Source organism: Lepus europaeus, chromosome 16 (genome assembly GCF_033115175.1).
Source record: "Lepus europaeus isolate LE1 chromosome 16, mLepTim1.pri, whole genome shotgun sequence".
NCBI classification, from domain to species: Eukaryota; Metazoa; Chordata; class Mammalia; order Lagomorpha; family Leporidae; genus Lepus; species Lepus europaeus.
In genome coordinates, this window is record NC_084842.1 from 90,996,192 (window position 1) to 91,014,394 (window position 18,203).

At 71.8% G+C, this 18,203-nt stretch overlaps 2 protein-coding genes across 6 annotated transcripts; one reads left to right on the forward strand and one right to left on the reverse strand.

Moving 5' to 3' along the window:
* Positions 1-773: 773 nt before the first annotated feature.
* TACC3 (transforming acidic coiled-coil containing protein 3) lies at positions 774-15,372 on the reverse strand. 5 transcript variants are annotated; one of them, XM_062212742.1, is made up of 16 exons: positions 15,274-15,372; positions 10,365-10,527; positions 9,254-9,393; positions 7,427-8,218; positions 7,216-7,291; positions 6,990-7,092; positions 4,758-4,810; positions 4,324-4,433; positions 4,120-4,234; positions 3,931-4,035; positions 3,401-3,477; positions 3,265-3,308; positions 2,719-2,879; positions 1,380-1,486; positions 1,170-1,290; positions 774-922 (listed from the first exon to the last, which is right to left on the reverse strand). In XM_062212742.1, the coding sequence occupies exons 2-16, from the start codon at positions 10,524-10,526 to the stop codon at positions 857-859; spliced, it is 2,232 nt and encodes a 743-aa protein (XP_062068726.1). In that variant the 5' UTR covers position 10,527; positions 15,274-15,372; the 3' UTR covers positions 774-856. The 5 variants fall into 5 exon arrangements, with proteins under 5 accessions (XP_062068726.1, XP_062068722.1, XP_062068723.1 ...); XM_062212738.1 differs by having other exon boundaries at positions 6,990-7,095; XM_062212739.1 differs by lacking the exon at positions 15,274-15,372 and adding an exon at positions 14,362-14,446 and having other exon boundaries at positions 6,990-7,095.
* TMEM129 (transmembrane protein 129, E3 ubiquitin ligase) lies at positions 14,804-17,372 on the forward strand. Its single transcript, XM_062212749.1, has 4 exons — positions 14,804-15,442; positions 16,094-16,568; positions 16,660-16,819; positions 16,904-17,372. Exons 1-4 carry the CDS (start codon positions 15,238-15,240, stop codon positions 17,150-17,152), a joined length of 1,089 nt encoding a protein of 362 aa, XP_062068733.1. The 5' UTR covers positions 14,804-15,237; the 3' UTR covers positions 17,153-17,372.
* Positions 17,373-18,203: the final 831 nt, after the last annotated feature.

The window sequence follows — 18,203 nt, forward strand, 5'->3', positions numbered from 1 at the left end:
CATGGCCTCCGATGGCAGCAAGGTTGCCATGGGGCTGTGAGGCAGGTCCAGGGCCCCTCCCAGTGCGGGCCCTCACCACGGCCATCAGAAAGCCCGTTGTGGCCCACGGTCCCTCTCTGGGCTGTGTGTGGACAGTGAAGCCCCCGCTGGCCTTGCCCATTTCACTGGCCGGTGCCTTTGCCTGCTTCTTGGGGATGTGAGGTCCAGGCCGGCAGCACCAGCCCCCAGCACGGGGTGAAGGGTCCATTCTCAGCCCTGCCCTGGCTGAGGGGAGTCGGGGCTGAGCCGCCACCTGCTGGGAAGGGCTCCTGGGGCCGCCTAGCCCCCTGCACCTGTCCCTGGGGCTCAGCGGAACCCCCCTCAGTGCCCCCAGGCCAGCGGGGCTGCTCCAGGGGGTGAGGCACGAGCGGGGGCCTTGTCTGCAGCCAGTCCACTTGCACTCAGAGACGCTGCTGTCTGCACTGGGCTTTGGGCAGCAGTTCCACCTCCTGCTTCCCTGGGGACAGCAGACAGAGGCGGACCGCGCTGGGGGCAGGGGTGGCCACAGGGCTGCTTCTGCAGGGAGACACACTGCTCTGGATCCTTCCCGCCATCCAAGTGCCGCACGCGCAGGCCGCAGGGTGGCGTGGCCACACCCGTGTCCGGCATCTGGGGCTCCACCGTGTAAGCTGGGCTCCCCTGGCCTCCCGGGGCCACCAGCTTGTCCCTGGCCGTCCGTGATGTCTGCCACCTGCCCGCCCAGCGGTGCCCTCACTGCTGGGGACACTGTGCACAATCCAGACGGCGACAGCCCACAGCAACCTAAGGGGAACTTTATTCAGCAACTACAGAAACCGGCTAAAAGCAGCAGCGGGGCTCAGATCTTCTCCATCTTGGAGATGAGGTCGTCACAGATCCGGGTCAGCTCCTCATTCTCCTTCACCTGGGAGGGAAGTGGCCGTGGTCTGCGGGGGGGCTGGGGGGCGGGCCCGCGGTGGCCGGCTCAGGGGTGGCCGGGGGCGGTCTTGGGGGTGTGGGGGGGGTGTGTGTGGCGGGGTGGTGGGGGCGGGGAGGGCCCGCGGTGGCCGGCTCAGGGGTGGCCGGGGGCGGTCTTGGGGGTGGTGGGGGGGTGTGTGTGGCGGGGTGGTGGGGGCGGGGAGGGCTGGCCGGGGGCGGGCCCTGGGCCGCACCTTCTGTTCCACAGTCTTCTCCAGCGACTGGATCTGCATCTGTGCCTTCCTCAGGCTCGCCTGGAAGGCCAAGGCCTCCGCCTGGGCCTTGCTGCGGACCTGGGCGATCTCCTCGCTCGCCCTGGGCGGACAGAGGGCAGAGGCTGAGCCCCACCAGTCCCGCCCGGCCCCACCAGGCCCCGCCCGGCCCCGCCACGGCACGGCACTCACAGCTTGAGCTTCTCCTCGGCGTGGGCCTTCAGCGCCTGGTACCTCTGGGCTTCCTTCTCCACCCGCGCCACGTAGTCCTCCACGCACTTCTTCAGCGACTCCTCGTTCTGGGGAGGAGCACCCACATGCTGCCCCCTCACGCCACCCAGGCCTGCAGCTCGGGGGCCCTGCACAGGCCACCCCTGTGAGCTGACCGGGGGTGACGGCAAGGACCGCCTGGCGCCTGGACACGGTAGAGGGGAGGGGCTGCAGGCTGGCAGCTGACACCAGCGTGGTGGCCCCGGCGTGGGGGCCGCCTCCCCCAGGCTCAACAGGGCCCAGCGCCTGCCGCCCGTGTTCCCCTGGCTGCCCCGCGCGCCACACCGACACTGACACGCTCGCCTCTGCACAGGTGCTGCCCCCTGCTGGCTGGGAGGTCGTCACTGTGTGCAGCGGGCGTCCCCGCGGGTCCCCTCCCCGCCACCTGCTGCCTGTAGCCATGGGCAGCACCCGGTTCCATGCCCCCACTTCCCGGGGGACTTCGCGGCCCCTGACCTGAGCTCCTCCCTGCCCCCGGCGTCCAGCCCAGCGCTGCCTCTGCACACAGGCCAGTGGAGCTCCCCCGACATGGACCCGGACCTGGACCCGGGCCTGGGCCGAGGCGAGAGAGGTAGTGGGGGCCGCGCGGCAGCGTCTCCGGGGCAGGCGGCCCTGTCTAAGGAGCCCTGTCTCCACGGCCTTGTCGAAGGGGCCCCGTCTCCACGGCCCTGTCGAAGGGGCCCCGTCTCCAGCCCCCGCCAGGACGGCCGATAGCGCCGTCACGTGCCAACAGGGCTGGGGGCTGCTGCGGCCGAGGCCCCCTGGGGGTGTCTCCTTCCCGGCTCTGTGCTCACAACCCTTCCCCTACTCACTCTGCAAAACTGCCTGTGGCGGTACTTCCACGTGGGCGGCTGGGGACCGGCCACTGGCCTGGATGAAGACAGGCGGCTCACCCTGATCCCCAGGCCCCCACCGAGGCCCCCAGGCCAGCGGTCAGCCTTGCTGTCCTTGCAGCCAGCAGAGCCGCCCCCGCCTCTGACCCCACGGCTCCAGGCACCCTGGGCCGCCCTCGGACGACTGCACAGCAGGGGCCAGGCCAGCTTCCCCGGCCGTGCCCTGGGCCCAGGCTCGTCCTCACTGCCCGAGGCCCGGCCCGGCCCGGCCCTGGTTCACCGTGTTCCACGCTGAGCAGTCCTTCCCCAACCCCCACCTCGACGGACACAGCCCCGCTGTCCACTCCAGGCTGCGCTTAGCAAGGCCCCAGGCCGCGGCCTCCCGGGCACGGCTGCCCCGGGCCGGGGCGAGGAGCGGGCAGCCCTACCTTGCGGTAGCCGCTGATCACCTCCTTCTGCTTCTCGAAGCGCTTGAAGAGGTCGGAGAAGGACTTCTCCGTGGAGCTCAGGTCCGCGGCGAGCTGGTCCCTCTCCTTCAGAACCTTCTGGACTTCCGCTCTGGCAGCGTCCTTCTGCTTCTGGACCTCCTCTGCAGAGCGAGCGGCCGGGGTCGGGGGCCGGCACGCCGGGCGCCAGGGCGCTGGCAGCGTGGGCCCCGCTGGATGGCCCTCCCACCCTGACAGGCCAGGCCGGACCCGGGGCCCAGGAGACCGCTCCCTCCTCCTCAGCCCGGGGCCGGGGCCCAGCAGACGCCCGTCCTCACCCAGTCCCACAGGGGCGTGTGCAGCGGCCCGAGCCCTGCCCCGGGGAGGCCCGGGCTCTCAGCCACAGAGGCTGCTGGACGCACTCAGCCGGTGGGAACAGGATGGGGACAGGGACGGCGGTGCTCCCCGGGGCCCAGCACAGCTCTGCACAGAGCCCCAGCTGCACAGGCCCCCGCGGCCGTGGGCGCACGAGGCACGCGGGACACTTACCCATGGCCTGGTACACGATCCCCTCAAACCCGTCCATGATCTTCCTGCGGGGGAGGGCGGTCAGTGCCGCGCCGTGGCGGCCCGGGCCCCGCCGGCCCCGCCGGCCCCGCCAGCCCCGCCGGCCCCGCGGCCTTACCCCATCTCCAGGTTCTTGGTGTGGAGCTCCTCACACCGGCTCCTCAGCTCCAGGTTCTCCTCCTGCGCCGCCTGCACCTGGGAATCACACACACGCCGGAGCTGCACGCCCTGCCCCTCCCCCAGTGATGTCAGGAGTCACGGGGCCCCACGGGGCTTGGGGGGGGGCCCGGGGGCCCTGGCCAGGCCGAGGCCATCCGCCTCACACGCTGGCTCGGGACACCCACCACGGCACAGCCCAGCAGAGGCCCCTCAGCGCCCGTCCTCCCGTTGTGCCCATCAGCCCCACGTGACCCTAGCCGGGCACACCAGGTGCTAACGGCCGAGGCCCTGCGTGTCTGAGGGCAGAGGCCGGGGTCCTAACCCAGAGGACGTGCAGATGGACTTTGGCTTGGAGGAGGCTCTGATTGGCAGAGGGCAGGGCGGTAAAGGACATAGCTGCCCTCCACGCCCCACACGAACACCAGGCCCTGTTGTCACCTGCTCAGGTGTGCCCGCCCCCGCCGAGCCCCAGGCCGGCCTGCCCCTTACTGCGGCGTCCAGGTCTCGCTGGCTGTACTGCAGCATGTCCACGATGGGCCCCACGGGCAGGGGTGGACAGCTGGGCTCCAGGACACACGGGGGTGGGGCCGGCACCTGCAGGGGTGAGAGACGCGTCACAAGGCTCTCAGCCTCACCTCCTCCCGCCCAGCACCAGCGAGCAGCCCCACCGTCAGTGACCTGTGGCTCCAGGGGGACCGACGCGCTCACAGGGACAGGCAGGGCTCCCCCGAGGTCCAGGTCCACGAGCAGCGCGTTCAGCGGGCCCCCTGGGGGCTCAGCGGCAACCTGCGTGCTGGGGGCAGAGGAGCGAGGCGGCTGGGTCAGCCCACACGCGTCTGCTCGAACGGGGCCCGTGCTGCTGCCCGCTCGCCCTGCCCGCACCTGTCCGCCTCCGCGGCCGTGGCCAGCGGCACGGGCCGCACAGGGCTGTCTCTCAGGAGAGGATCGAACTTCAGGTACAAGGACTGCTTCCTCAGGGCCGACTCCTTGAACTGGGGGAGGCAGGGGGCACTCAGCGGCTTCCACGTGGCCCGGGGACGCCCCGGCGTGCCCTCCACCCTGACCGCTGGACACCACCGGCAGCACAGGGAGGGCTGGAGCAGGCCAGCCACGGCGTGCAGGCCCCTTGTGGATGGGACACGGCGTGCGGGCCCCGTGCGGCTGGGACACGGTGTGCGGGCCCCGTGTGGATGGGACATGGGCACGGCCAGGGTGTTGGTAGGACATGGGTGCGGGCCCCGTGCAGCTGGGACACAGGCGTGGCCAGGGTGTCGTGGGACACAGGCTGGGGGGCGTGGCCGGCGCCCAGCACTCACCGAGGAGGTCCCGAACTGCTCCAGGTAATCGATCTCCGCCCCGGTACCTAGGACTGAGGGGCAGCGGTCAGGGAGCCCGGCTGGGCCCTGGGAGCCAACCGTCCTCCCGACCCCCGCCCGGCCCGGCCCCGGGGCCTAGGACTGAGGGGCAGCGGTCAGGGAGCCCGGCTGGGCCCTGGGAGCCAACCGTCCTCCCGACCCCCGCCCGGCCCGGCCCCGGGGCCTAGGACTGAGGGGCAGCGGTCAGGGAGCCCGGCTGGGCCCTGGGAGCCAACCGTCCTCCCGACCCCCGCCCGGCCCGGCCCCGGGGCCTAGGACTGAGGGGCAGCGGTCAGGGAGCCCGGCTGGGCCCTGGGAGCCAACCGTCCTCCCGACCCCCGCCCGGCCCGGCCCCAGGGCCTTTGCTCAAGGCTCAGGCCTCTGCCACTTGGGACCTGACTGCTCTCACGGGGCGGGGGGCATTCTGCACACAGGGGGCACCCAGCGCAGCACCCGAGGCACTGCTGGGGTGAGCACCCGTTTACAGCTGTTCTAGAATAAACACCTGCCGGGGGCCGGGGTGCAGACCGCTCGCTTTCTAGTGATGGCACCGCGCCTCCCCGTGTGCCGCCCCGGCCGTCAGGGACTGACGAGGGCATCGTGTGCACACGTTCTGTGCGAGCGCCGCTCTCCCCGGGTATTCAGGCCGTGATGGCACTCAGCCAGCAAGCGACGACCACGGAGAAACCCACACCCACATCGCTCTGCACAGCATGCACAGATGGCCCCGGGACAGCAGACACAGCTCTGCACACACACACACACACACAGACACGGCTCTGCACACACAACACACACAGCTCTGCACACACTGACACGGCTCTGCACACACACACACAGACACGGCTCTGCACACACACACAGACACAGCTCTGCACACACACACAGACACACACAGACACAGCTCTGCACACACACACAGACACGGCTCTGCACACACTGACACGGCTCTGCACACACACATACAGCTCTGTACACACACAGACATGGCCCTGCACATACACACAGACACAGCTCTGCACACACACACACACACAGACACGGCTCTGCACACATAACACACACAGCTCTGCACACACTGACACGGCTCTGCACACACAACACACACAGCTCTGCACACACTGACACGGCTCTGCACACACACACACACACACAGACACGGCTCTGCACACACACATACACAGACACGGCTCTGCACACACACAGAGACAGACACAGCTCTGCACACACACACAGACACACACAGACACAGCTCTGCACACACACAAACACACACATACACAGACACGGCTCTGCACACACAACACACGCACACAGCTCTGCACACTGACACAGCTCTGCACACACAGAAACGGCTCTGCACACACACACGCATACACAGACACGGCTCTGCACACACAGACATGGCTCTGCACACACACACAGACACGGCTCTGCGCACACACACACAGACACGGCTCTGCGCACACACACACACAGACACGGCTCTGCACACACACAGACACACAGACACGGCTCTGCGCACACACACACACACACACGGTTCTGCACGCGCACACACACACACGGCTCTGCACACGCACACACACACGCACACACACAGACACAGCTCTGCACACGCATACACAGACGGCCCCTGGAGCACTTGACGCTCACGTGTGTCAGGGATGGGCAGCTGGACCACAGGCAGCCCCGTCACACCACTGGGCCGGTGCAGGGACGTGGGGACGCCGCACTGTGAAAGCCCGCAGCCCTCGGCAGTCGGCTCCGGCCCGGGTGCACAGCCCGGAGAAACTTAAGCAGGCCTGGTCCAGGACAGGCAGGGCGCGGGGCCACCCAGGGCCCCATGGGGCGTGGGGGGCCCTCCGTTCCACTCCCAGCCTTCGACGACCGAGTTTCCAAGTGACCAAAACCGAGGTGGCTGCTTCTCAGCCCCAAAGCTCACTGCTCGCCTGTGGCTTCTGGAGCAGCCTTCCCAGACCTCAGTGTCCGCACCGCCACCACCTGCACCCGGGCCGAGGCCCCTCTCGTCCCGGCGAGCTGTGCGCTCTGCACGCCCCCCGCCACCAGGGTCCCCGCTTCCTCCACTCCTGCCCGCGACACTGTGGCCGCAGCGTCAGCCCGTGTGCGCGGTCACTCTCGGGAACAGGCCATCAAGCCGCTCAGACACCCCGAGCACGGCCCAGGACGTACCCTCGGCGGGGTCTCTGAAGCTCTCCTCCTCCAGCTCCAGGGCTGCGGGCCCCCCGCCTGGACAGCTCCCGGACGTCGGCGTGCTGGGGGACTCCCGGGTTCCCTGCTGAAGAGGAAGTTGGAGTCGGCGGTGTGCCCCGGCCGCCACGCGACAGCGCCGGTGGCCTCTCCCGCCCCGCTCCCCCACACAGGGCACTCGGCAGGTGGCACGGGGCGGGCGCCACACCTCATCTCCTGCTCCCGGGGTCTCGGCTGCCGTCTGTACCTCAGGTGTGTCGCCCACCGAAGCCGCACATGGCTGCCTGGAAAGGGTCAGCAGAGGGCTCCGGCACGGCCGCCACCTGCCAGGCCGAGCCAGCTCCCGGGAGGCGGCCGGGGAGGTGACCCGAGGAAGCCCCCGGGGAGCGGCTGCCCCCGCCCGGCTGCCCCACACTTACTGGCTCGGGGGCGAGGGCTCGGCAGCCACAGGCCCCATATCCGGCCGTCCAGCCTCAGGGCTCTCTTGGGGCAGGGCCTCTGTGCCATCAGCCTCGGGGCTGAGGTTCGGGCCAGGCGGCTCCTCCCGGCCGAGGTGGGGAGAGCCCGGGGGTGCAGGCTCGGCCTGCACCTGCCTCCCCTCGGGCCTCTCTCCTTGCAAGGGCGCCATGCTGCTGCTGGCCTCGCCAGGGAGGTCCTGTCCCAGTGTGCCGAGTGCAGTCCCAGGGGCCTGTCCCTTGTGAGGACTTGGGGCTGTGGCCCCGCCGGCCTGCAGGGGGTCCACCGGTGTGGTGCCCGCAGGGGGAGGGGCTCTGTCGTCACGGTGAGCCGGGTTCCCCCCAGGCAGGCCTGTGAGGGAGACGAGCGGCACCCCGTGTGGTTCTCTAGGACCTGTGCTGAGAGGCGAGGCAGACGTGGGCCACGGCATGCAGAGAGCATCGTGGGAGCCTCCCTGTGAGGCCCTGGGCGGGGTCTCTGGCGCGGGTCGGGCCGCCATCCCCGGAGGCTGGCCTGGGACGCTAGTGCTGGCGGCCATGCGTTCCTCTGAGCAGTGCCGCCCAGGGCTGCTGGGTCCCGGCCCTGGGGACACCGTCTGGCTTGCTGAACGTCCCGGGCTGCAGGGGGGGCTCGAGGCACTGCCCCGCAGGACGGCTGAGCTCACGTGCCCCGCAGGAGCGGCTGTCGTGGCCACTGCTGGCCTCTGGAGAGGTCCGCTGGCTGCGCCGGGGCCCGCTTCCTTGGGGAGCTGCTGGCTGCTCAGAAACAGACGTGGTCACCACTCGGGAGCCTGGCAGCCCCCCCCACACCCCTGAGAACAGCCTGCCGCCGGGCTCCCCTCCGAGCCAGGGTCGACAGCGTGTGCTCCAACTGTGTGCAGAGGACACGGGGGCCAAAGCTGTCCCTGGCCGCTGCGCCCACCCGATCGCCCTGGGGTGAGAGCGGAGTGGACAGGGGGGCCCAGCAGGACAGCCGCGGGGCAGAGGCCGGCGACAGCCACGCACACCACCCTGCTCTGCCGACTGCGCCGAGTCTGAGCGTGGCAGGGGAGGGGCTCTGTGCTCAAGCTCAAGCGCTCTGCTCCCCCTTGGCCAACACCCGGCCACACGCTCCACCGCAGGGACACACGTGTCTCACAGGGTGACACTCAGGGCCCCCCCGCCCCAGGGCAGGTGCCACGCAGGCAGGAGGTCGGCCCACAGCCCCTGGGAGTCTCCTTCCCCGAGCGCCCCCACGCCCCCAGCTCCTGGGCTGTCGTAAACAGCGGTCGCCTCTGCTCCCTTGGCCAAAGTTCTCCCCAGAGAACAAGGAGGCTGCAGGGCAGCAGGCGGGGGGCGGGTGCTGGGGGGGGGGCGCTTCCCTCTGCACGCCCCAGATCTGCTCAAGAGAAACCTCTGAACCCTTGGGCCAGCCACAGCCGGCACGAGCCAGGCCAGGGAGACCCGTCCTGGGCCCTGGTGTCTACACAGGACACGCCAGCACAGAGCCCCAGTGGCCAACGTCCGGGCCAGCCCCACCCCCCCACCGGTCACATGCCAGCCGCCCTCCGCCTGCACCTGCTCAGAGCACGGCGGGCGGGGCGCAGACACAGGAGCCAAGAGAGCCTGGGAGACAGGAAGGCCCAGAGCCGGGGCCGGGACAGCCCGCCACGCAGGGAACGAGGGCTGAGGTGGCCAGGGCACGGCCGCCCAGCCAGAAACTGCCATGGACCAGCGTCCACGCACGCTAGACCACGCTGGGCAGGGGCCACGCAAAGCAGGCAGGGCCGCGTGGACGGCGCCCACACTCACTTCTCTTTCTGCGTCCCGCTGAGAGGGTTTTCAGGTCCAGCGCCGCCATCCAGGGCAGAAGGGGCCTCCAGCTTACTGGTCACACTAGGCGTCAGGACCCTGTGCGTCTGTGGGTCCCGCGCAGGTGTCTGGAAGGTCACCTGGGGGAGCGGGCAGTGAGGAGAGGCCCCCAGCCCAGAGAAGAGAGAGCAGGCCCCCGGGCGACCCCCAGCCCAGAGAACAGGCCCCCGGCTGGCCCCCAGCCCAGAGAGCAGGCCCCCGGCTGGCCCCCAGCCCAGAGAGCAGAGAGTAGGCCCCCGGGTGGCCCCCAGCCCAGAGAGCAGAGAACAGGCCCCCGGGTGGCCCCGAGCCCAGAGAGCAGGCCCCTGGGGTGACCCCCAGCCCAGAGAACAGAGAGCAGACCCCCGGGTAGCCCCCAGCCCAGAGAGCAGAGAGCAGGCCCCCGGCTGGCCCCCAGCCCAGAGAGCAGAGAGCAGGCCCCCAGGTGGCCCCCAGCCCAGAGAAGAGAGAGCAGGCCCCCGGGTGGCCCCCAGCCCAGAGAGCAGAGAGCAGACCCCCGGGTGGCCCCCAGCCCAGAGAGCAGAGAGCAGAGAGCAGGCCCCCGGGTGGCCCCCAGCCCAGAGAGCAGAGAGCAGGCCCCCGGGTGGCCCCCAGCCCAGAGAGCAGAGAGCAGGCCCCCGGGTGGCCCCCAGCCCAGGGTCAGCAGAGAGCAGGCCCCCGGGTGGCCCCCAGCCCAGGGTCAGCAGAGAGCAGGCCCCCGGGTGGCCCCCAGCCCAGGGTCAGCAGAGAGCAGGCCCCCGGGTGGCCCCCAGCCCAGAGAACAGAGAGCAGGCCCCCGGGTGGCCCCCAGCCCAGGGTCAGCAGAGAGCAGGCCCCCGGGTGGCCCCCAGCCCAGAGAGCAGAGAGCAGGCCCCCGGGTGGCCCCCAGCCCAGGGTCAGCAGAGAGCAGGCCCCCGGGTGGCCCCCAGCCCAGAGAGCAGAGAGCAGGCCCCCGGGTGGCCCCCAGCCCAGGGTCAGCAGAGAGCAGGCCCCCGGGTGGCCCCCAGCCCAGGGTCAGCAGAGAGCAGACTCCCAGCGACCCCCAGCCTTGCATGCCAGTGCCCGCCCCGACCTTCGTGGCCTTGGCCAGGTTCTTGGGCGGTACATTTTCCTTCTGGGACAGGCGGAGAACAGACGACCTTCCGGTAACTTCCGGTGGTGAAAACAGGAAGTCGCAGTTTTGTGGGCTTTTGTCGCTGCCGACGTTCTCGTCCGTTAAGATCTGCAGACTCATTCTGGAAAAGCAGCGCCCGCGTCGGTGAGGACAACGCACGGCGCGGGCAGGCACGGGCCTGGCGCCCCTGCTGCACAGGTGTGCCCACGGCCCAGCGGCCCCTTCCAGGGAGCTCCGGGCCCGGGGTGGGGACACAGCAGCTCCGCCTCCCCCAGGACAGCTGCTGCCAGAGGCCAGGGTCCCGGGCAAAGCTGACCCAGCTGCTGAGAGGGTGTCCCGGCGTTCACACACACGAGGACCTTCAGAGAGGTCCAGAAGGTTCTAGAAGACTCCGCTCCTACCAGCTCCATGCGGGTCACTAAGAGGACACACTTTTTACTTTTTTTTTTTTAAAGATTTATTTGTTTGAAAGTCAGAGTTACACAGAGAGAGAGAGAGAGAGGGAGAGAGAAAAAGAGGGAGGGAGAGAGAGAGATGGCTGCAATGGCCGGAGCTGTGCCGATCCAAAGCCAAGAGCCAGGAGCTTCCTCTGGGTCTCCCATGTGGGTGCAGGGGTCCAAGGACCTGGGCCACCTTCCACTGCCTTCCCAGGCCATAGCAGAGAGCTGGATCAGAAGTGGAGCAGCCAGAACTCGAACCAGAACCCATATGGGATGCCGGTACTGCAGGTGGGGGCTTTACCCGCTGTGCCACAGCTCCAGCCCCTTTCCATCTAAAGCAGTCCTGAGCTCTCACTTCTACTTCCTTAAGGGCAGAGCTACCAGGAGAGGATGAGGGGGAACAGAGAAAGATCTTCTAAACGCTGCTCACTCCCCAGCGGCTGACACCAGGAGCCTGGAACTCGATCCCGTCTCCCCCGTGGATGGCAGGGCCATGTGCTTGGGCCTCTGCCACCACCTTCCCGGGCCCATCAGCAGGGAGCTGGATCAGAAGTGGAGCAGCTGCACCTGAACTGGTTGCCATGAGGGTTGCTGGCGTTGTAGCGAGGCTGCCAGAGACCAGGGCATCACCGGCTCGCAGGCCCGGACACCTGGGACGGGGTGGGGGCGGGGCCGGCAGCAGGAGCTCACGGTGGTGCTGAGTGGACAGCTGGGGCCGCTGGACCTGGCCTGACCAGCGGGCTCCAGTAGGCACAGAGCAGCTGGGAGCCCAGCCTGTGTGGGGGGCCATGGGACGGGCACTACGTTTTTAAAAGATGTACTTGGGGACAGGGTGAAGTCACAGCCCACATGGAGTCCCTGCTGATGGCCTGGAGTGCAGTGGAAGATGGCCCAAGTGCTCGGCCCCGTGCCCACCTGGGAGCCCCCGACGGAGTTCCTGGCTTCAGCCCCGCGGGTTATGGTCCCCTGGGGAGTGAAGCCGCGCAGACGACCCCCCTCTCTCTCTGCCCAGATCATCTGCTGGCTCACCCCAGATGCCCGCAGTGGCCAGGGCAGGCACAGGGCAAGGCCAGAAGCTCCAGCCTGGTCTCCCACGGTGGGGGGGGGGGGGTGCCGAGCACTGAGGCGCGTTAGCAAGCAGCTGAGCCGCGGGGCCTGCACGCTGACCAGCTTCTCCGTGGGAGCGCCGCGGCAGGCAGGTCGGCACGGGTGGGGCAGGGCTGGGGGAGACATCTCAACCGGGGGCTGGCCGTGGCTGGGGGCTCCGTTTTACCCAGTGGCCCTCCTGCCCATGTGGCCACAGCGCAGCCACCTTGGAGTCAGGGCGCAGCTCCCGGAGGGAGACCAGGATGCAGCGCCTGGGGAGAGACCAGGCACAGCTCCCAGGGGAGACCAGGGCACAGCTCCTGGGGGAGACCAGGGTGTAGCCCCCGGGGGGAGACCAGGATGCAGCGCCTGGGGAGAGACCAGGCACAGCTCCCGGGGGAGACCAGGACGCAGCCCCCGGGGGGAGACCAGGGCGCAGCCCCCGGGGGGAGACCAGGGTGCAGGCATGGGAGACCAGTGTGCAGCCCCCGGAGGGAGACCAGGGCGCAGCCCCTTGGGGGAGACCAGGGCGCAGCCCCTTGGGGGAGACCAGGGCGCAGACCCCCCGGGGGAGACCAGGGCGCAGCCCCTTGGGGGAGACCAGGGCGCAGCCCCCCCGGGGGAGACCAGGGCACAGACCCCCCGGGGGAGACCAGGGCGCAGGCCTCCGGGGGGAGACCAGGGCGCAGCCCCTTGGGGGAGACCAGGGCACAGCTCCCAGGGGAGACCGGGCACAGCTCCCGGAGGGGAGACCAGGGCGCAGCTCCCGGAGGGAGACCAGGATGCAACTCCCGGAGGAGACCAGGGCACAGCCCCCCAGGAGGAGACCAGGGCACAGCCCCCCAGGAGGAGACCAGGGCGCAGCCCCCCGGAGGAGACCAGGGCGCAGCCCCCCGGGGGAGACCAGGGCACAGCCCCCCCGGGGGAGACCAGGGCACAGCTCCCAGAGACCAGTCACAGCTCCCGGGGAGAGACCAGGGCGCAGCCCCTTGGGGGAGACCAGGGCACAGCCCCCCGGGGGAGACCAGGGCACAGGCCTCCGGGGGGAGACCAGGGCACAGCTCCCAGGGGAGACCAGGGCGCAGCCCCCCAGGGGGAGACCAGGGCGCAGCCCCCCGGAGGAGACCAGGGCGCAGCCCCCCGGGGGAGACCAGGGCGCAGCCCCCGGAGGAGACCAGGGCGCAGCCCCCCAGGAGGAGACCAGGGCACAGCCCCCCGGGGGAGACCAGGGCGCAGCCCCCCGGGGGAGACCAGGGCGCAGCCCCCCGGAGGAGACCAGGGCGCAGCCCCCCAGGGGGAGACCAGGGCACAGCTCCCGGGGGAGACCAGGGCGCAGCCCCCGGGGGAGACCAGGAAGCAGCTCCCGGGGGGAGACCAGGGCACAGCCCCCGGAGGAGACAAGGGCGCAGCCCCCCAGGAGGAGACCAGGGCACAGCCCCCCGGGGGAGACCAGGGCGCAGCCCCCCAGGAGGAGACCAGGGCGCAGCCCCCGGGGGGAGACCAGGGCACAGCTCCCGGGGGAGACCAGGGCGCAGCCCCCCGGGGGAGACCAGGGCGCAGCCCCCCGGAGGAGACCAGGGCACAGCTCCCGGGGGAGACCAGGGCGCAGCCCCCCGGGGGAGACCAGGGCGCAGCCCCCCGGGGGAGACCAGGGCGCAGCCCCCCGGGGGAGACCAGGGCACAGCCCCCCGGAGGAGACCAGGGCGCAGCCCCCCGGGGGAGACCAGGGCGCAGCCCCCCGGGGGAGACCAGGGCACAGCCCCCCGGAGGAGACCAGGGCACAGCTCCCGGGGGAGACCAGGGCGCAGCCCCCCAGGAGGAGACCAGGGCGCAGCCCCCCGGGGGAGACCAGGGCACAGCCCCCCGGAGGAGACCAGGGCACAGCTCCCGGGGGAGACCAGGGCGCAGCCCCCCGGGGGAGACCAGGGCACAGCCCCCCGGAGGAGACCAGGGCGCAGCCCCCCGGGGGAGACCAGGGCGCAGCCCCCCGGGGGAGACCAGGGCACAGCCCCCCGGAGGAGACCAGGGCACAGCTCCCGGGGGAGACCAGGGCGCAGCCCCCGGAGGAGACCAGGGCACAGCTCCCGGGGGAGACCAGGGCGCAGCCCCCGGGGGAGACCAGGGCGCAGCCCCCAGCCCCCGCCGGGCTGCTCTGGCCGTCGGAGGGCGCCCCGGCTGTCGGGGGCCCTGTCTCCAACCCAGCCCGAGACACCCGGGCGCCAGGCGCGTCGCCCTGCGCGGGCGCGGAGCCGAGAACACGGCCCGCGGGAAGCGACATTCGGGAAGGCGTCTCGGAGGCGGAGGCGCAGGACGCGGCGGGAGGAGCGAGGCTGCGGGAGCGCGCGCCCCGCCCCCAGCCCGCCCGCGCAGGGCCCACGGCCCCCTCAGCCCGGCCCCACGCCGTGCGGGGCCCGGCAGCCGCCACCTACCTGCCCGCTCGCTGCCGGGCGCCAGGCCCGCGCCGCCGCCGCTCGCTCCGCGCCGAGGAATCGGATCAGACGCCGCGGCCGCCGCGCTCCCCGCCCGCCGCGCCGGCGGATTCAAATACTGACGGTTGGCTCCACGCGGCCAATCAGCGCGCGGCCGGGGGCGGGACCTAGGGCCCCGGCGGCCAATGGGAGGCCCCGGCGCACGCCCCGCCCCCCGAGCGGCGGCGGTTCCGCTGTGGGCGCGGTTCGCGGGGCTCTGGGGCCGTGGGGCGCTGACGAGGCTGGGCAGGCCTAGGGTCACCTTCGAGGGGACAGTGACTGTGGGGCCCGCCATCGCCCTGGCGTCCCCGGGCTCGGTCGCGGGCGACGCCTGCGAAGCCGCCTGGGCCTAGGTTCCTCCAGCGGTACAGCGGGACCAGGAGCAGCCACGCCCGGGGTCTGTGGTTGAACGTGGCCGCACCCCGGGGCGCCGTCGCTGCGGCTCCCCACTTCCGGCTGGGCGCGGGGCGCCGAGAGTCTGCTTCCCAGGGTGCCCCGCGAGAGAGCTGAGTGAGGACTGCATCTCCCATAGTGCCCCGCGGGCAGCCCGATTGGGGCTCCATCTCCCAGAGTGCCTCGCGGGCAGGCCTGGCCGCGGACTCCATCCCCCAAAGGGCCTTGCGGGAGACCAGGCCTGGGACTCCATCTCCCAGACTGCCCCGCAGGCGGCCTGGCTACGGACTCCACTTCCCAGAGGGCCGTGCGGGCGATCCAGTCTGGGACTCCATCTCCCAGGGGCCGCCGCGGACGTCCGGCTTGTGTTGGCCACGACCGAGTGGCCGGGTTACCGGGCTCGGCGGCGGCGCCCGTCCGTGGCCGCTGCGCGCCGGCGGCACGATGGACAGCCCCGAGGTGACCTTCACGCTGGCCTACCTGGTCTTCGCCGTGTGTTTCGTGTTCACGCCCAACGAGTTCCACTCGGCCGGGCTCACAGTGCAGAACCTGCTGTCCGGCTGGCTGGGCAGCGAGGACGCCGCCTTCGTGCCCTATCACCTGCGCCGCACGGCCGCCACGCTGCTGTGCCACTCGCTGCTGCCGCTGGGTGAGCGCCCCGCCCCGGCCAGGCCGAGCCCGGACCCAGGGGCCCGCGGGGGGCCCGGCCCCAGCCCCGCCCCGGCCCCTGCCCAGTCCAGCCCAGCCCAGCCCGGGGCCGCTTGCGGAGCGCGCTCGGCTGGCACCGGGATGCCGGCTGGACGGGATGGGCAGCGGTTAGCGCGCGTGGAGACGGCGGCCTTGCCGCGGCCCCTGAAGGCAGGCGTGGGGTGCACGGTGGGCACTGGGGGAGGGGAGGCCGTGGGCCCCGGGCGGGTGGCGGGCAGGTGCGCGTGTCCTCCCAGCCCAGGCCTGCGCCTCGGACACCTGTAGGCTTGCGAACCTGCCCGCTGCTGGAGCGCGCTGCGCAGGCCCTGCGGTGCTGGCCAACCAGAGGCCTTTAGCCACCGCTTTGCTGACCGGAACCTGCCCGTGCGGCCCATCCAGGACTCACGTGTGTTTCCCTTTCGTGAGAGCGACAAAGCCTCGTTTGCTGGTTCGCCCACGCAGCGGCCCCGCCGTCCGCTCCCGGTCCGGTCAGTCTCAGCTCTATGGCCAGGGCCGCGAGACCGGGGGTCAGCGCCGTGCCTGCAAAGGTGACCAGGGTGCAGGGCCAGGCCGAGCCGCGCGGCTCCCCTACCTGAGCGCGTCCCCCCTGCAGGCTACTACGTGGGCATGTGCTTCGCGGCCTGGGACAAGCGGCTGCACTTCCCGAGCCAGGCCCCCGAGGCCTGGCGGCTCTTCCTGCTGCTGGCCGTTGCCCTGCCCTCCGCCGCCTGCGCCGTGGTGTGCTACTGGTCCCGGGACCGCTGGGCGCGCCACCCCCTGGCCCGCACCTTGGCGCGGTACGCGCTCCCGCGCTCTGGCTGGGGCGCCGTCGCCGCCTCCGTCGACACCGAGTTCCGGCGCATCGACAAGTTCGCCACCGGGGCGCCGGGCGCGCGCGTGATCGTGACGGACACGTGGGTGATGAAGGTGACCACGTACCGCGTGCACGTGGCGCGGCAGCAGGACGTGCACCTGACGGTGACCGAGTCCCGGCAGCACGAGCTGTCCCCGGACTCAAACCTGCCGGTGCAGCTGCTCACCATCCGCGTGGCCAGCGCCAGCCCCGCCGTGCCACCCTTCGACATCCGGTAAGCGCGCGGGGCCCCGGGGTCCCCGCCCTGCCCCTCCTCGGGCCCGCTCTGCCGCCGCCCCCGGCCCAGCAGGCCTGGCCTCCCGCAGGCTGAACTCGGCCGAGTACGGGGAGCTGTGCGAGAAGCTGCGCGCGCCCATCCGCAGCGCCGCGCACGTGGTCATCCGCCAGAGCCTGGGCGACCTGTTCCTGGAGACCTTCGCCTCGCTGGTGGAGGTGAACCCGGCCTACGCGGTGCCCAGCAGCCAGGTGGGCGGCGGGCGGCTGGCGGGCGGGCGGGCGGGGCTGGGGCGGCGCGGCGGCCCGGGCTCCCTGCCACCCCCGTGTCCCCAGGAGCTGGAGGCCTGCATCGGCTGCATGCAGGCGCGCGCGGCCGTGAAGCTGGTGAAGACGTGCCAGGACGCGGCGGCCGGCGAGTGCCAGCAGTGCTACTGCCGCCCCATGTGGTGCGTCACCTGCATGGGCAAGTGGTTCGCCAGCCGCCAGGACCCGCAGCGCCCCGACACCTGGCTGGCCAGCCGCGCGCCCTGCCCCACCTGCCGCGCGCGCTTCTGCATCCTGGACGTGTGCTGCGTGCGCTGAGCGCCGCCGGGGGCCGCGAGGCCGCTTCTGGGGCGCTGGGCCCCGGCAGCGAGTGGGGGGGCGGCGCTGCGGCCGCAGGGCCTGGGACCCTCACAGCCCGGCCCCTGGTCCGGCTCCAGCGGGGCGAGCTCGGGACCGGGACGCGGCTGCCCGGGGGCACTCTTTCTAGAGTTCGCTGGTTGTACGCGGCAGGGCACGGCGTAATAAACCCTTAGCGGAGGCGGCCTGCTCGTCTCTCTTCCACGGAACGCGGCTCGGGGACCCCGCCCACCGGTGCGCCCGGCGAGGGCGGGGGGCGCGGGGACACTGCCCCGGGCTAGGGTCGGGGAGGGGCCCCCGGGGCCCAGCGCTGCGTGCCGAGGCGGCCTGCTCGTCTCTTCCACGGAACGCGGCTCGGGGACCCCGCCCACCGGGGCGCCCGGCGAGGGCGGGGGGCGCGGGGACACCGGGCCCACGGGAGGGCGTCAGAGGTGACCGCCGGGCGGTCGACGGTCGCCGCTCCGAGACGACCCGTTAAGACACCCGACACCGCGCCGAGAGGGCACCGTCCGTGCCTTCCGGGTCACCGGTTCCCGCCGGTGCCGCGACACGCCCCCCGCGAAGACAAGCCAATCGGCAACACGCCTCGCCCGGGTCCGGACCAATCAAAGGGGCGTCCACGCCCAGGGAGGGACCAATAGGAAGCGCGTTCTGCCCCCCTTTCCAAGGGGGGGGCCCTCGTCGCGCGCGACTGAATCTCCCGCCAATAACACTGCGCCCGCGAAGGCGCGACCAATCGACGCCCGAGGGGGCCGCGGCGGCCGGCCGCCTCCACGTCGTGGCGGGGCAAGCTGCTCCTCAGGGTTCTCAGCGGCCGCGCCGACGCGTCTGTCCAGGTGGCGGTGCCCAGCCGCGACGTCCCCAGGCTCCCCGCTGTCCGGGGTCCGCAGCCCAAGCAGTGGGCCCGCGAGGCTCCCCCGCCGGCGGGCCCTATGGTTTCGCCCGTCCGGCGCGCGCGGGAGCGCCGAGGGGCGGGGCCAGCGGCCCCTTAAAGGCGGTTGGGGGCGGGGCG

What these genes read in the sequence shown, in the direction of transcription:
- TACC3 (XM_062212738.1), bottom strand. Translation starts at nt 10,526, where the DNA reads ATGAGTCTGCAGATCTTAACGGACGAGAACGTCGGCAGCGACAAAAGC. An exon ending in ACGGCCGCGGAGGCGGACAG is followed by an intron (nt 4,235 to 4,323) that starts GTGCGGGCAGGG and finishes CTCTGCCCCCAG; the next exon opens with CACGCAGGTTGCCGCTGAGC. An exon ending in GCCGAGGAGAAGCTCAAGCT is followed by an intron (nt 1,291 to 1,379) that starts GTGAGTGCCGTG and finishes CTGTCCGCCCAG; the next exon opens with GGCGAGCGAGGAGATCGCCC.
- TMEM129 (XM_062212749.1), top strand. Translation starts at nt 15,238, where the DNA reads ATGGACAGCCCCGAGGTGACCTTCACGCTGGCCTACCTGGTCTTCGCC. An exon ending in CCACTCGCTGCTGCCGCTGG is followed by an intron (nt 15,443 to 16,093) that starts GTGAGCGCCCCG and finishes TCCCCCCTGCAG; the next exon opens with GCTACTACGTGGGCATGTGC. An exon ending in GTGCCACCCTTCGACATCCG is followed by an intron (nt 16,569 to 16,659) that starts GTAAGCGCGCGG and finishes GGCCTCCCGCAG; the next exon opens with GCTGAACTCGGCCGAGTACG.